Here is a 15,346-nt window from a genome sequence, read left to right on the forward strand (position 1 = left end):
GTGAATCAGCACTGAAGGTAAAAAACCTTCAGTGTGCAGCTCCCCCCTCAGCCCCCCCTTAATACTTACCTGAGCTTGATCTAGCGATGTGCACAAGAGCAACGTTTCTCCCAGGTCTTTCTCCTCATTGGCTGAGACACAGCCCATAGACACACAGAGGCAGCTTGGGAGCGAGCACACACAAGTGCCCACAGAGAAAGTAGGTTGCTCTGGGGGGCACTTAGCAAGGGGGAAGTAGCCAGAAGCTCCAGCCTGGGACCCAAGAAGAGAAAGATCAGGGCTGCTCTGTGCAAAACCAGAGCAGATAAGTATGATGTGGTTATTATTTTAAAGAAAAAAAATCGAGCCTTTATAACCACAATAAGCAGTATGTTTGAAGTTAAAATTACATTTATTAGGGAGACTGGTGAGCAAAGATAGAAAATGCATGCTTTAAAGGCTCATGCTATTATTAATTAGATTTAAATATTTCAGTGCATTAAACTGATACACAAATTGATTCACAACAAAAATACTTGTTACAAAAATATTTAAATGCATTCAGTAGCATTTTAAAGTAACACAGCTTTTGAGACAAAAATAACACGTTTATAAAAAAAAAACTACAAGAGAAAAGCTATATATATATATATATATATATATATATATATATATATATATATCTTTGAAAGTGGATCTTGCACAAATTAATTTGTTTTGCAGTCGTATACAGTATATTGTTTTCAAATGTGCATAGTAAAAAGTGCAAACATATACCCAGATGCCATACATACTTCTCTTTATTTAATCCTGTCATGTTCATCCAAATTGGTGGGAAGGCTTTAAACTGGTATGTATAAATTAAGATAAGCACCAACATGGTGTAAACTACCACAGACATCCAGAAATATTTCAAAATTCGCCTCCACCATTCGTAGTGAACCTAAGATTACAAACATGAGAATCAATACAATGTAAACATTTTAGCATAAGTAAATATTAGTAACATTTATTTAAGCTGGAATCAGTGGCTAGGTTTATAGAGCAAAATTAGACATTGACAACAATTAACAGGAAATCTATGACTTGTTTTTTAGTTTTGTATAGAGTGGAGAGGGATTATTATTATTATTATTATACAGTATTTATAAAGCGCCAATAGTTCGCTCAGCGCTGTACATTGCAAAGGGGGACAGAACATGTGACAGAACAATACCAATACAATGCAAAACATGAGGGGATCGAGGGCCCTGCTCTTTCGAGCTTACAATCTAGGAGTAGAATGTTAGTTTTTATTGTTGTCTGTGCCCCCCATAGGGGAGATCACCCTCTCTATTTGTCCTGTTTACTATTATTATTTAAAGTAAAAGAAAATCCCATATTTTAGGTTGTCCCCAGAAAAGTGGTACAGGAGAAATTTTCCAATAGGGACACTAGTTCTGGTGACTTGGGGGTCCCCAAGGAATTCCCCTAATTTGCAGGGATTTTCTCTCAGTTCCTGTTTTGGCTATGGGACTGGAAGGGAAGGGAAATCTCCGCAATGGGACACTATCCAAAATAAAAAAAAAATTTTGCCAATAGTTCTATTTTAAATTAAAGTGTAAAATTATTATGGATTTCCCACTTTCTTTAAAACATTGGAACAATCTAGAGCAGCCTTTCTCAACCAGGGTGCCCAGGCACCCTAGCCTTCTACTATGTTATCAGGCATTGGAATCTGCATGTATTTATCTTTTGCCAACATGGTATTTGTCAAATGAGGGGTTGATTTACTAAAGCTAGAGTGCAAAATCTGGCACAGCTGTGCATGGTAGCCAATCAGATTCTAACTTCAGTTTGTTTAATTGAGCTTTGACAAAAAAAAATGGAAGCTGATTGGTTTCTATGTAGAGCTGCACCAGATTCTGCACTCTCCAGTTTTAGTAAATCAACCATTGTGTGTTCTGTTTTACATATGACAAATTCTAATAAAAAATAATTTCCAACCTACCTATGTGACAATTATCTATTTCAAAATCAATCAATCATATAATAGCCTGAAAGCTATATTATAATTAATGATATGTTCCTTTCATGGGGAATTTACAATAACATCATTTGCACAGGTGGTTCATTTAAATCACCAAGCATCCCACCCATTAGGACTAAACTTTCACTTTTTTTCTATTCCCTAAAAATATTATTACTGAAACTATCCCAAACCTATATCCTGCAGGGAATAAACAGGAGAGATAACGGAAGGAACTTTACTCTCTGCAGGATATAGGCTGGGGATTGTTTCAACAATATGCTTGCTCCAAGGAGCAGGCCCTCCTAACCCTCTTGAACTGTATTGTCGCTGTATTGTCTCCCTTTACAATAGTAAAGCGCTGAGCAAACTGTTGGCGCTATATAAATCCTGTATAATAATAACAATGTTTGTAATGGAATAAAATAAATGTAAAATTTTAATCCTAGTATGTGGGATGCACAGTTAAGTGTATCACATTCACAAACTATATTATACTTATATATTTTAGCTAGTAGTTGGCAACAGAAAGAAAGCATCACAACAAAAAGGAAGAAGGAAAAATGTTATGCTATTGTTGTCAGCATAGACATGGGAATATTATTGCCTGATCCACCCATGGATTTTTTTTTTTTTTGCACCAACAGCCAAATTCCTGGCCGATCAATCTTGTAGAAAATAGCAATTGTTTGTGTCTGTGCGGTCACGTGTTCCAAAAGACATCTATGGGACGTTTGGCATAGGGATGCATGCAACACTTGTGCATCCCCGTGACGGTAAAAGACAGCCCTGCACAGGGCACACAGCTAATCACCCCATGTGAATGGAGCTTTATTCACAAGATTGGCTGAGAAAAAACTACAAACTCTTGGTCAGGTTGAGAAGTATACATATTTGCATTTTTCATCGTATTTAGTTGTTTACCTGGAGTTCTGCAGACAACATACTGCAAAATTAATTTTGCAGTATGTTGTCTGCTTTAGCTAAAATCTCTAGCTAGTGTTTTTAGTTTTTGTTATAAATGCCACTGTAAGGTTATTCTTCTCCTGCACCTACAGTACATTCCCAAGAACAGCAGGTGAGGACATACCTTCCCATCAATGGATGGACCCATCACAAGTCTCACGCAAAGCTGTTAACAACGCATACAGTATCTCACAGACGTGAGTACACCCCTAACATTTTTGTAAATATTTTATTATATCTTTTCATGTGACAACACTGAAGAAATGACACTTTTCTACAATGTAAAGTAGCGCATGTACAGCTTGTATAACAGTGTAAGTTTCCATACCTAAACCCCATCTGTGGGGCATCCTCAAACGGAAGGTGGAGGAGCGCAAGGTCTCTTAACATCCACCAGCTCTGTGATGTCGTCATGAAGGAGTGGAAGAGGACTCCAGTGGCAACCTGTGAAGCTCTGGTGAACTCCACGCCCAAGAGGGTTAAGGCAGTGCTGGAAAATAATGGTGGCCACACAAAATATTGAAACTTTGGGCCCAATTTGGACATTTTCACTTAGGGGGTGTACTCACTTTTGTTGCCAGCGGTTTAGACACTAATGGCTGTGTGTTGAGTTATTTTGAGGGGACAGCAGATTTACACTGTTATACAAGCTGCACACTCACTACTTTACATTGTAGCAAAGTGTCATTTCTTCAGTGTTGTCCCATGAAAAGATATAAAATATTTACAAAAATGTGAGGGATGTACTCACTTCTGTGTGATACTGTATGTAATACTTTTGAACCTGCACTCTTCACCATGGAAGATAGAAACTTGGGGAAATCTCCTCGTCTGATGCTATTTTTAAGAAAACTGAAACATAAACATATTGTAGTAAATTCTTTACTACAGAGGTCAATAATAAGCAACAAGCATGGTACACATACCTGATACAATGCCACACAGAAAAGGAAGAGCATCATGTAGATGATTTTGTACATGACAATTTTTCCTTCAAAACTCACAAAGAAGAACATTCCTCCACAAACGTAAATCCAGTACTTAACAAACATTGCCATCACCATGTTTCCTAGCACCTTCATGATGTCATTTTCATCAACTACTTCTTCTTCTTCTCCTTCTTCTTCACTTTTTTGGACTTCATCTTCTAAAATAGCATGGAAACAACAATCAATTATTACTGAAGCATTTAAAATGTAATATTTACCTAAATGAATGCCAGCCTTTTCTTACCTTTGTCTTGGCTTCCAACTTTGATTTCTGATAAAGTCGCTTCTTTTACCTGTAACTGTTTTTGCTCAGTAAGATGTTGTCTCAGCAAAAGCCAGAACGTAACATTAAAAAGTATCTAGATAAAAGAAAAGAAAGAAGAAAAGTTTAATCAATCACACCAGTGTTGTGCAGAAGTAAGTCCAGAGACACTGCACATACAATTTGTATTCTAATGCTCACCTTTGATGCAAGCTCTTCTGGTTTCTTTCTTTCAAGAAGACCTGAAACTTCCCTCAGTTCTGGATGCAACTCTATGCTCCATATATACTGTAAAGTTAATAATATATTGCCATAGACGACCATAAAGGGTGAACTAATCATGGCATATTTCCTCCTATCACGAATCATCCAAAGGGCACATGACCAAATTAGCAACACAAAAGTTAACCAACTGTGGTACGTGATGCTCCATGCCTAAAAGGAGACCAGATAGTTTTCAGACCTTGTAAACATATTGCATACCAATAAATTAAAATACATAATTTACTAAGGATTTTTTTTTATTTGCAGGACAAAATGAGGACCAAAGAATATAAAAATGCAATTTACAAATTAAACACATAAAAAAATAACAAATAAATATAAGGGTGGAGATCAACGACATTATTTGCTTGAGTTCTGCAGGACTCCAGCAAGGAGGTGGTCGTTGACAATAGTGAAAAATCACATTTATGGAAATAATAAGCAAAGTATTTCTAATTCTGCACAGCAGGCAGTCCCTCCATGTCACACACAATACTACCAGGCTTTTGACCTCCACAGTTTGGTTCAGAACACTGGTCATAACACACTCCAGCTTCCTGAATGGACAATGATGGAGTAGCAGTACAATGATAATGCACTTGCACACTCTGCTCTCTACTCCTGTCAGTACAAATGCTTCCAGCATAGTCTCATTGGCTTAATACTGGTTTCCCTTCCTTTTCTGATTACTATTGAATAATGGTTTACGGAAGGCTAAAATCAAGAGGAATTTAAGTACTTACACCAGTTTAATAAATACATTTTTAAATAAATGTATAAATGCTTTCATTGGCAATTTTGCCTAAAGCTCTTATGTGGCTGCAATAATAAATGGTACTTACTAACACTGGTCCAGTTATCATGTGGGTGGATGGATTAAAAAAAATAAAATCCTATGTTCTGCTTCTCTCTTTGGGTTTAGAGCGTTGCACTGTGCTTTTCTATGTCAGTAATAGTTACATTTGTTTGATCTTAATCACAAAAGGGGTACCATGTGTTGACAGTTACTCCTGGTAGCTGGGACAAAGTACCATAGCCACATAGAAAGTTTATAAGAAAATTGGAGGAAAGCTAAGTAAATATACCAGAACATATAAAAATATACAATAAATACTGTGTTTGTTATAGATAGATATTATAAAGCTGAACTTGCTCTTTAAAGGAAATATACCATTTTGGAAAGTATATACCTGAGCGTTTCTAAAAGAAGAAACCATTTTCTGACTTTTCAGCTACATTCTAGTTCCAGGATACCAAAGCTGAACCTTTGATATGGCTGGCGCAGCATTTTATCACAAACAACATTTAGCCAAGGCACAAAACTGTAAAGTTTGCTCACTCAATTAAAATGGAGAAATTCAGTTTATGCAATCTACCTTAGTTTATTATAGGTACATGGAATTGCAGTTTGTGTTATTACAGCTTACCATCATAGAAATGAGAGCACATATATAGCTTTGCTTCATGATGAACTGTAATGCAACAACCATGGCGTGAACCTTGGTACTTTCTTTTTTCTCAGAAACTTCCGCCTCTATCTCTTCTTCTTCCTCTTCTTTCTTTTCTAATGGAACACATGTTACTAATTCTTCTTCATAGTACACATGCTGAATACTACATACATTTTTATTGTTATAAACTTAATCAGCAAGAGAAAGCATAAGATAAGGGTAATGAAAGAGATCATGCAGGCTTATCCAATATGGAACTATAAACACCATCCCCCCACTCTCCCACCCGAACCTCCAGATCCTAACAGAGGCTCTAAGGATGATATTTGCATTTACTAAAGTGGTACTTTGAAAAGTAAGACCTCATTCACACTGGGAATAAAAAAACGCCATTTTTTAAGGGCGTTTAATTTTCTTTTTCTGCCTCTGAACACCCCTCCATGTTAGCATACGTATCCATGCACACATAGGCATTTTACAAGCTTTTAGAGGAAGGAGTGTTTAGAGGCAGAAAAAAAATCCAGAGCCAGCGTGTTCAGGAGAGCAGCATTTTGCCTATAAAAATGCCTAATGTGCATAAATGCATCTAAATGCGTGTTAACGCTAGGCATGCCAACCACTTGAGCATTCATTCATTTCAAAGGCCAGAGTAAATTAATATTTTGGCCAATATAATGAATGAACGCCCAAGACAGTTTTAGGAGCATTTTTTACACTGCTTTTCTCCTGCCAGGAGAAAGGCATTTAGAAAAGTGCATGGGGCCTTAGTGTTCACGCACTTAGTGAGTCTGGTTCAGCTTTGTTCACTTTGATCATCTATTTACAGTACCTGTTGTAAATAATACTATTTTTTTCCTTTCCCTTTTAGATGATTTTGCATATTTAAACTGAAAATACTTTACAATATTAACTATGATAAGAGAGCATGTGACTCTTTTAAGTTAACTCGCTTATGTGAACACCAAGCACTCTGGGGCATAGTACAAGATCCTATCCTCACAAACCCAAATTGAACTTATTTTAGTGTTGTGAGCTAATTAACCAACAAAAACCAACGCATTCTGGTCCTGAGGATAAAAGAGGGAAAAATGGTTTGGAAATCAACTAGGTTAAAGCAACACTGTATTGCTATCTTATGGTTATATTAATGGCATTGTTTAAAATAACAAAGATTTCATACTTACTTTCTATGGTTTTGAAAAGAGCAGAATTGATCCTCCTTTTCTCAGGTTCCCCATCCGTGCTCCTGGCCCCTCCTCCTGCCATGTTCCCCCAGAGCAAGCAGCTTGCTATGGGGGCACCTGAGCAGATTCGTTCCTGAGCCATTGCTTTGTGTGTACATTTACACATCCAACATAGAATGAAACACCACTCTAGGTGGAACGTCGTCAGCCTTGCAGAGATCATGCAGGCAGGGCTGTCCTAATGTATGGGCACCACTGGACACTGCCCAGGGGCTCCAAGTGCATAGGGGCCCCATAATAATCTTGCATCACATCATACTTCCCAACTGTCCCGGATTTGCTGGGACAGCCTTGTTTTTTACTAAACTGTCCCAGGATGGCATAGGCAGCTATGCCCTCCTGATCCTAGCATTGTGCCTTCCTGACTCCCCCTATACTGTGCCCTTCTGCCTACAACCCCCCCCTTCCTGCTGTACTGTGCCCTTTGTGTTGATTAGTCTTTGATTTATGGCAGGTTTTCTTATAGTTTAATATCAATTTTAATGAAAGTACTAATAAACATATGTTTAATTCTATCAACCATTTATATTTAATTCTTCTGAGTAGGTGCGTAAATTGCATGAGGCTGGTAGAGGCCCAATGCAATACTTTGCCCAGGGGCCCATACTGCTAGTAAGACAGCCTTACATGCGGGTACCCACCACAGCTTGCCACCGCAATACTGTGATAATGAAAAGGAATGGCTGCACACCACTGTAGAACCATTCAACTATTTATTCCATCAATTCTTCAAAAGGACAGCATAGGGATACAAAGTAGCAGTATGCTGACACGTGTCACAGGAAACTGTGCTTATTATAAATAATTGACACACAGAGCCGCAACTTGGTCCCGCCCCCTCTCTATCCTTATTGGGTCACTGGCTATGATTGCGAGTCCCTGGGCAGTCAAGTTCTTGTGCACATCACCGGATCGCGATGGGGCTCAGGTAGGTATTTGGGGAGGGGGGATCTTCTGCATATAGAAGTTTTTTTACCTTCATGCATAGAATGCATGAACATAAAAAACCTTAAGCCTTTACAACCACTTTAAGAGAAAATGCAGCACTTACACAGGGGACTCCATAAGGCATCACATTCTACTTTCACAGCACCTTCCCACTGTAGCCCTGGATCCCCCCAAAAAACTAAAACTTTGGTTATGGGGCATAAATGAATATAATTCCCCACCCTCCACAATATAGTGCTCATTGCCTGAGAGATCTATTGCCAGCTCTGATCACTGTCACATAGGCAAAACGTCCATGGAACCTTTGCGTGACTACAGCAGAGCATTGGGGAGGTATATAATGCTAGGAAGGTAGGAAGTATATACAGTACTTGGATTAGGTTAATTTTCATTTGCCTATTGTAAAGTAGTACAGGATCACATTAATAAAACATGTTATGGAGTCTTTTTCTTTAACAAGAACTAAAAGCAATTCTGCTTAACAACACAATATATCTAGTGAACACTAGATATTTCAACACCTTTATCTACATCAAACATACATCAACACAAGTCACTACACAATGAGCTGGAAAAAAGCTGTTACCTGAGATTTCATCATTGTGTTCCCATTTGTATTGTGGTGTGGAGTACATATCTATTTTAGTTGGCCCATTCTCTATAGGAAGTGATGTATTTATCGAATGGTAATCAACTGGAGTCCCATTAACTGTTACAAGCAGTACCTGTTAAGTAGCAGTTTGTAAGATTTAATAATGACAAAACATAATAAAATTTGCTTTTCCGCAAACTCCAGTTAATAGCATAGCACTTATCCTATATATCAGTCCATGTAATGTTTACTACATACAACACAAGTGAGGATAAATTTAAATGCAGGTAAAGCATGGTTTCAAATTATACAGATAGATTCTGTTAGATAACTAAATTGAATGTAAGCCCTCTTCTCTTGTAGTACAAGTGCCATAATTCATAATAATTCCAACAGTAATGAAATATGAAAGAGAGGTAGTTCAGCATGTATATATAACTTTTATAGTTGTCTAATACCGGAAGCAATAGGAAAAGGGATGGAAGTAAAGGGAAGAAAAGAGGAAGGAGGGAAGCAAGGAAGTTAGTATATAAAATAATGTAGGGTAGTAGATAAAAGGAAAATTGCATAGAAGGTGATAATTAGCAGTTGCACTAACAATAGGGAATGCGCCTAAAGCTGATCTCCAGATTTCATTGACCTGTAAATAGTTTGCTTGGACCAAGCTAGTCCAAATGAACTATTTACTTCAATAACAGCTGCAGCGGCTGTGCGCTTTGTAAACTGTAGGTAGCCTCAGCTATATACAATATACAGCTCTTGGCCTCAACCAGAGAAAGCTGTGTGTTCATTCAGAAAATACAAAGCTCCCTGTGAAAGGCTGAATGTCCTTCAGCCCAACTCAATTTTGTTTCGGGAGTGAGAAGAGAAGTTCTCATCCCACTGCTGAAACACAGCACTGTATACTGTATGAAGCTGAGGCTACATACAGATTATACAGCACACACAGACCCTGCAAGTAAAAGTAGTGGACAGCACAGTGGCTTAATGGTTAGCACTTCCACCTGGCCAAAAATTTTGTTTCAGGAGTGAGAAGGGAAGTTCTCACCCCACTGCTGAAACACAGCGCTGTATACTGTATGAAGCTAAGGATACATACAGATTATACAGCACACACAGCCCCTGCAAGTAAAAGTAGTGGACAGCACAGTGGCTTAATGGTTAGAACTTCCGCCTGGCAGTACTAGGGTCGGTGGTTTGAATCCCAACCACAGCACCACCTGCCTGGAGTTTGCATGTTCTCCCTGTGGGTTTCCTCTGGGTACTCTGGTTTCCTCCCACACTCCAAATGCATGTTGGTAGGTTAATTGGCTCCTGTCTAACTTGTCCCTAGTATGTGTATGAATGAATGTGAGTTAGGGACCTTAGATTGTACGCCCCTTGAGGGTTAGGGACTGATGTGAATGTACAATATATATGTATTTAAAGCACTGCATAAATTGACGGCACTATATATAAGTACCTGAAATAAATAACATACACAGTGAAGTAGATAGCTTGTTTGAAACATCTTAATTCAAATGAACTATTTAAACTCACATGAAACCTGGAAATCAGCTTTAAAATAAATATAGACATATCAGTCTGGTTTTCTTCACCTGTGTTTTATTCATTTAGGATTCACCTGCATTTCATTTAAACTTTCTGTTTAAAACATCTACATAGATTCAAACAAAAAGCATACAAAAGTTAGTCTTCCTTAGAAAGCAGCCATAGCCTGAGCAGAAAAGACTTTACCTTTATAGCATGTTGCAAATAAAGGAATCTTTCTGTTTTTGTGGAAGCAGTGGTCTCTCTGCAAAGGTCTGATGCAGCTTCAGTTGAGTCACAGATAGCACTCTTTATTCAGCTGAGAACATAATCTTTGAAGATAGCAGAGCCACAAATCTGACATAGCAGGGGACATGTTGAATCCCTGCAGAGAGACCACTGCTTCATTCTCTGCAGCATGCTGGCAGGGTAAAGGATTTTCTACTCGGACTGTGGCTGCTTTCTAAAAAACACAAATTGTAAGTCTTTGCACATTTAATTTTCATTCCCCTAGAATGTGTTTAATTGATTTAAAGTAGAAGTTCAATTAGACTTAAATGGTTTAGAAATAGAAAATAGTTTTCCTTTTTATCTTGCAATTAAGACATAAATGACTATAATAAAGCTAATTAACAATAAACAGTTCCAAGGTTCTATTTTATTAATTACTACAGTATTCGTGCACTGGTTATTATGTCACCCTTTGGGGTTGATTTACTAAAACTGGAGAGTGCAAAACCTGGTGCAGCTGAGCATGGCAGCCAATCAGCTTCTAACTTCAGCTTGTTCAATTAAGCTTTGCCAAAATACCTAGAAGCTGATTGGTTTCTATGCAGAGCTGCACCAGATTTTGCACTCTCCGGCTTTAGTAAATCAACTCCTTTGCATCTGTTTGACAGCTCACATTGTCCTAATAAAACTACAGTATTCATCTGTCTACTGGAAAGTATAATGAATGCCTACATATAAATTTTACACATTCACTACTGTACAGTAACACTTATCTTGGATCAAAATGCCATTGCTTGGCTTTACAGAGTGTAAGAAAAATATGACTTGATGAATTTAGGATGTCCCTATATGCAGTATGCTTCTCTGTTCAAATTTTATACATATGTATATATATATATATATATATATATAAAATATATATATTAAATACACACGCATATATATATATATATACATATATATACACATACACACAGTATATCAGTTCTGCATAAAATATACTGTATATTTATCACTTCTGCAAGTGCTTTTTAGCAGAGTGAAAACAAATGTGGAATGTATTTTGTTGTATACTAACATCAGGTGACTTGTATTCATCTTGGGTCATGGAAAGAAGCTGCAAAAAGCAAAGCAGAGTAAATTAATAATAGCCACCAATACAACATTGCTGTACATGACAAATTGTTAAAGTCTGAAATTGCACAGCAAAAATGTAAATCAAAATAAAACACACACTCTTTTGCATTAAAGGTAAACCAATAGCTAAAATGCCCAATGCTGTTAAAGTAGTCCTGTACACAAATATTAACATAAAGTGCTGAAAATAGTCTTTTGCTGGGACAGAGTATTAGCCTGGGTTCACATACATGTGGTGCGGTATATCGCATGTGATTCGCACAGGAACCGCAACGCATTCCTGTGCAAATCACATGCGATTTGTGTGCGGTGTGATTGGAGCCACACATTTTGTATGGCTCTAATCGCACTGCACCCGCACCCGCACCAAAAAGGTGCAGGACCTTTTTTTGGGTCTGCACTAAAATCGGATCGCATGGGTATTCACACCTATGCGATCCGATTCTGCACATCGCACCACGTTTTACAGACCGCTTTTGGGGTGTTGTTAACTTAACATACACACCTGCAGCGGTTTGCATGAACGGGGTGCAATTCTTTTTTTTTTTTTAATTCAAATATTTATTAAATTTTCATATTTATAATTAAATATAAAAAGAAAAAAAAGAGGAACATGAAAGAAGAACATAATACATTTCATCTACATTCTTATATAAAATTCTTACTCTTATTCTCTTTCTATTACCTCCTTTTTCTTCTTTTCCCTTCCCTCTACCCCTATACCCTACCACATCCCTCCACCCTCCCACTCTGCATTTTTCTCTTACTTCTTTCTCTATAAAATTAAGAATCTTCTCTTAGCATTACTTCATATATACTCCTTTGGTGTACAAAATCTTCCCATTTCTCCCATCTCCTATTATATATCTCCATCTTATCTTCCTGGATATAGTATAGTTTCTCCATCCTACTAATCTGATTTACTCTCTCTACCCAGTCCTTCTCTCTCGGAACCTCTAAGCTATGCCAGAATTTAGGTATCAAACCCTTCGCTGCATTCACAAAGTACCATATACCCGAGTTTTTATATTTATTCACTGGTAAATCTGTTTTATGTAATAAACACACTTGTGGGTCTAATCCTATCTTTATTCCTGAGATTTTCTCAATTAAGTTGACCGTTGTCTCCCAAAAGTTTTGTATCCTTGGGCACTCCCACCAAATATGAAACCATGTACCAATCTCTCCACACCCACGCCAACACTCTTGTGTTCTCTCTATACCCATTTTGTGTTCCACAATTGGTGTAATGTGCCATCTTACTAAACTCTTATAATTTACCTCCACCTCTCTCATGCTAATGTTCTTGTGTGTGAGTCTATATATCTTCCTCTGTTTATCCTCATCTATCTCCACTCCCAAATCCCTTTCCCATTTTTCTATATAGCTTGGTTTTAGTTCCGTGACTAACTCGGTGAGAGTTTTATAAATTTTTGCCGTGCCCCGTTTTACATCTCCCCGTGATTCCAACAACCTCTCAAACAAGTTCCACTCCTTTCTCCCTCTTATGGGTTTCGGAAGACCCTCAACAAAGTGATTTAATTGGTGATATTTCCACTCATCAATCTTAATAAAAAGTTCCCTTCCACCTTTTTTTAAATCTTTCAATGTTTTCAATTTCTTTCCGTCCATAATATCCCTTAGTTGAATGTCTTCCTTTTTGATCCATTTTCCCATACTCCCCTCAATACCTGGTGGAAAATACTCCATATTCCTTAGTGACATTAATTGTGAATTAAAATCCCAATGCATATACTTGTGTAAATTATCCCAAACCTTTAAGACATTCAATGTAAACACACTCGTGGTTTCTTTTAAGCCTCTATATTGTGCTGGTGACCATATATTTCTACTCAGGTCAACTCCACTCAGATCATTCTCTATCTTCACCCATCTTTTCCCCCTTATATTGTATGTCCAATCATAAATTCTTGTTAAAATTACAGCATTATAGTATCTCCTAAAATCTGGCACTCCCAGTCCCCCTCTCTCTTTACCTCTACTCATCAAATCATACGATATTCTAGATTTTTTATTTTTCCATATAAATTTTGTTATCATCTTTTTAATTTCTTTAAAAAATGCTTCTGGGAGTTTTATTGGGATCATTTGATATTTATACAAAACTTTGGGTACAATTATCATTTTTATCAGATTTATTCGTCCTAACCAGGAAGGGATTCCTCCTCCCAATTTCTTCAATTCCTCCTTAATCTCGTTTAAAAGGGAAATATAATTTAATTTATACAATTTTGAATATGAAGCAGTAAGTTTAACTCCTAAATATTTTATCTCTCTATCTCTCCATGTAAAAGGGAATTCTTTTTTTATCTTTTCTTTCTCACTATTCGGGAGATTTATATTCAAGATCTTGGTTTTTGTCGGGTTGATTTTTAAATTTGATATTTCTCCATATTCTTTTAAGCTTTTTATTAAGTTCGGGAGTGTTATCCTAGGATTACCCACATAAAACAACAGATCGTCTGCAAAAGCTGCCACCTTATGTTCCGTTTCCCCTTATTGTATTCCCTTTATATCTACGTTCTTCCTAATTGTTTCTAGTAAAGGTTCCAAAGTTAACACATACAATAATGGGGACAGTGGGCATCCCTGTCTAGTCCCATTTGACATCCTTATAGGTGCAGATTTTTCACCATTGATCAAAATAACCGCGGATGGCGTTTTGTACAATTTTCCTATCCATTCCCTCATTCTACTACCTACCCCCATGATCTCTAGGGTGTCCATCATAAAGCTCCAGTTCACTCTATCAAAAGCTTTTTCAGCATCGATCGAAAGAACCACTACCGGGGTTTTCCCTTTCTTAGCTTTCTGGATCAACAACAGAGTTCTAATTCCGTTATCTCTACCCTCCCTCCCTGATACAAAACCAACCTGATCTCCCTGGATCCATTCTGGCATTAAGTCTTTGATCCTATTTGCTAAGACCTTTGCATATAACTTTGTATCTACATTTAGGAGTGCAATTGGCCTATAACTTGAACATTGAGTAGCATCCTTCCCTTCCTTGTGTATAAGTGTTACATGGGCTTGTAGGGATTCCTGTCTAATCTCCATTTCTCCCCCCAGGGCATTCATATATTCCTTCAACTTTGGTATTAATAGTTCGCTATATTTTTTATAATACCTCACGGTGTATCCGTCTGGGCCAGGACTTTTCCCCACCTTAGTATCTTTTAGTGCTATTTTTATTTCCTCCTGTGTGATTTCTAATTCCAGGGATTTCAATAGATCTTCATCTAACTTTGGTAGTCCTGCATTTTTTAAATATGCCTTTCTTTTTTCTCTGTTCTCATTTTCACTATTATTTACTAAGTTTTGAGACTTAATATTATACAGCTTATTGTAATACTCCTTAAATACCTTCCCAATCTCTTTAGTAGAGTGAGCCATTTCTCCCTTGGGGTTTCTTATTTTTTCTATGTAATTTCTATTTTTCTTTTTTCTCAGGGCTTTCATTAAATATTTTCCTGGACGATCTCCCCATCTATACCTCTCCGCTGCAACTTTATTGAGTACTCTCCTCCTCTCTTCTTCCATTAATATCTCCAATTCTTTCTTCTTTCCTATTATCTTCTGTCTTATCTCACATGTTATTCTATTTTTATGGATCTGTTCCAGGTCATTTATATCTTTTAAGAGCCCTGTCATTTTCTTACTCCTTTCTCTTTTCTTTTTTGCCCCTAACGCAATCAATATACCCCTAATATATACCTTATGGGAC

The 15,346-nt window shown here is 37.3% G+C and overlaps 1 protein-coding gene across 4 annotated transcripts in view; it reads right to left on the reverse strand.

Moving 5' to 3' along the window:
- PIEZO2 (piezo type mechanosensitive ion channel component 2) overlaps positions 1-15,346 on the reverse strand; it is a 439,610-nt gene that overhangs the window by 110,520 nt on the left and 313,744 nt on the right. For all 4 annotated transcript variants that reach the window (XM_089671018.1, XM_089671019.1, XM_089671017.1 and 1 more), the window contains exons 10-16: positions 11,543-11,581; positions 8,698-8,836; positions 5,896-6,032; positions 4,406-4,639; positions 4,187-4,301; positions 3,880-4,100; positions 774-922 (exon numbers count right to left, since the gene is read on the reverse strand). In XM_089671018.1, coding sequence (XP_089527144.1) covers positions 774-922; positions 3,880-4,100; positions 4,187-4,301; positions 4,406-4,639; positions 5,896-6,032; positions 8,698-8,836; positions 11,543-11,581 — 1,034 coding nt within the window. The remainder of the gene's footprint in view (positions 1-773; positions 923-3,879; positions 4,101-4,186; positions 4,302-4,405; positions 4,640-5,895; positions 6,033-8,697; positions 8,837-11,542; positions 11,582-15,346) is intronic.

This window comes from Staurois parvus, unplaced genomic scaffold (genome assembly GCF_062004578.1).
Source record: "Staurois parvus isolate SC_StPar_1 unplaced genomic scaffold, SC_StPar_1.0 ptg000097l, whole genome shotgun sequence".
Lineage (NCBI taxonomy): Eukaryota > Metazoa > Chordata > Amphibia > Anura > Ranidae > Staurois > Staurois parvus.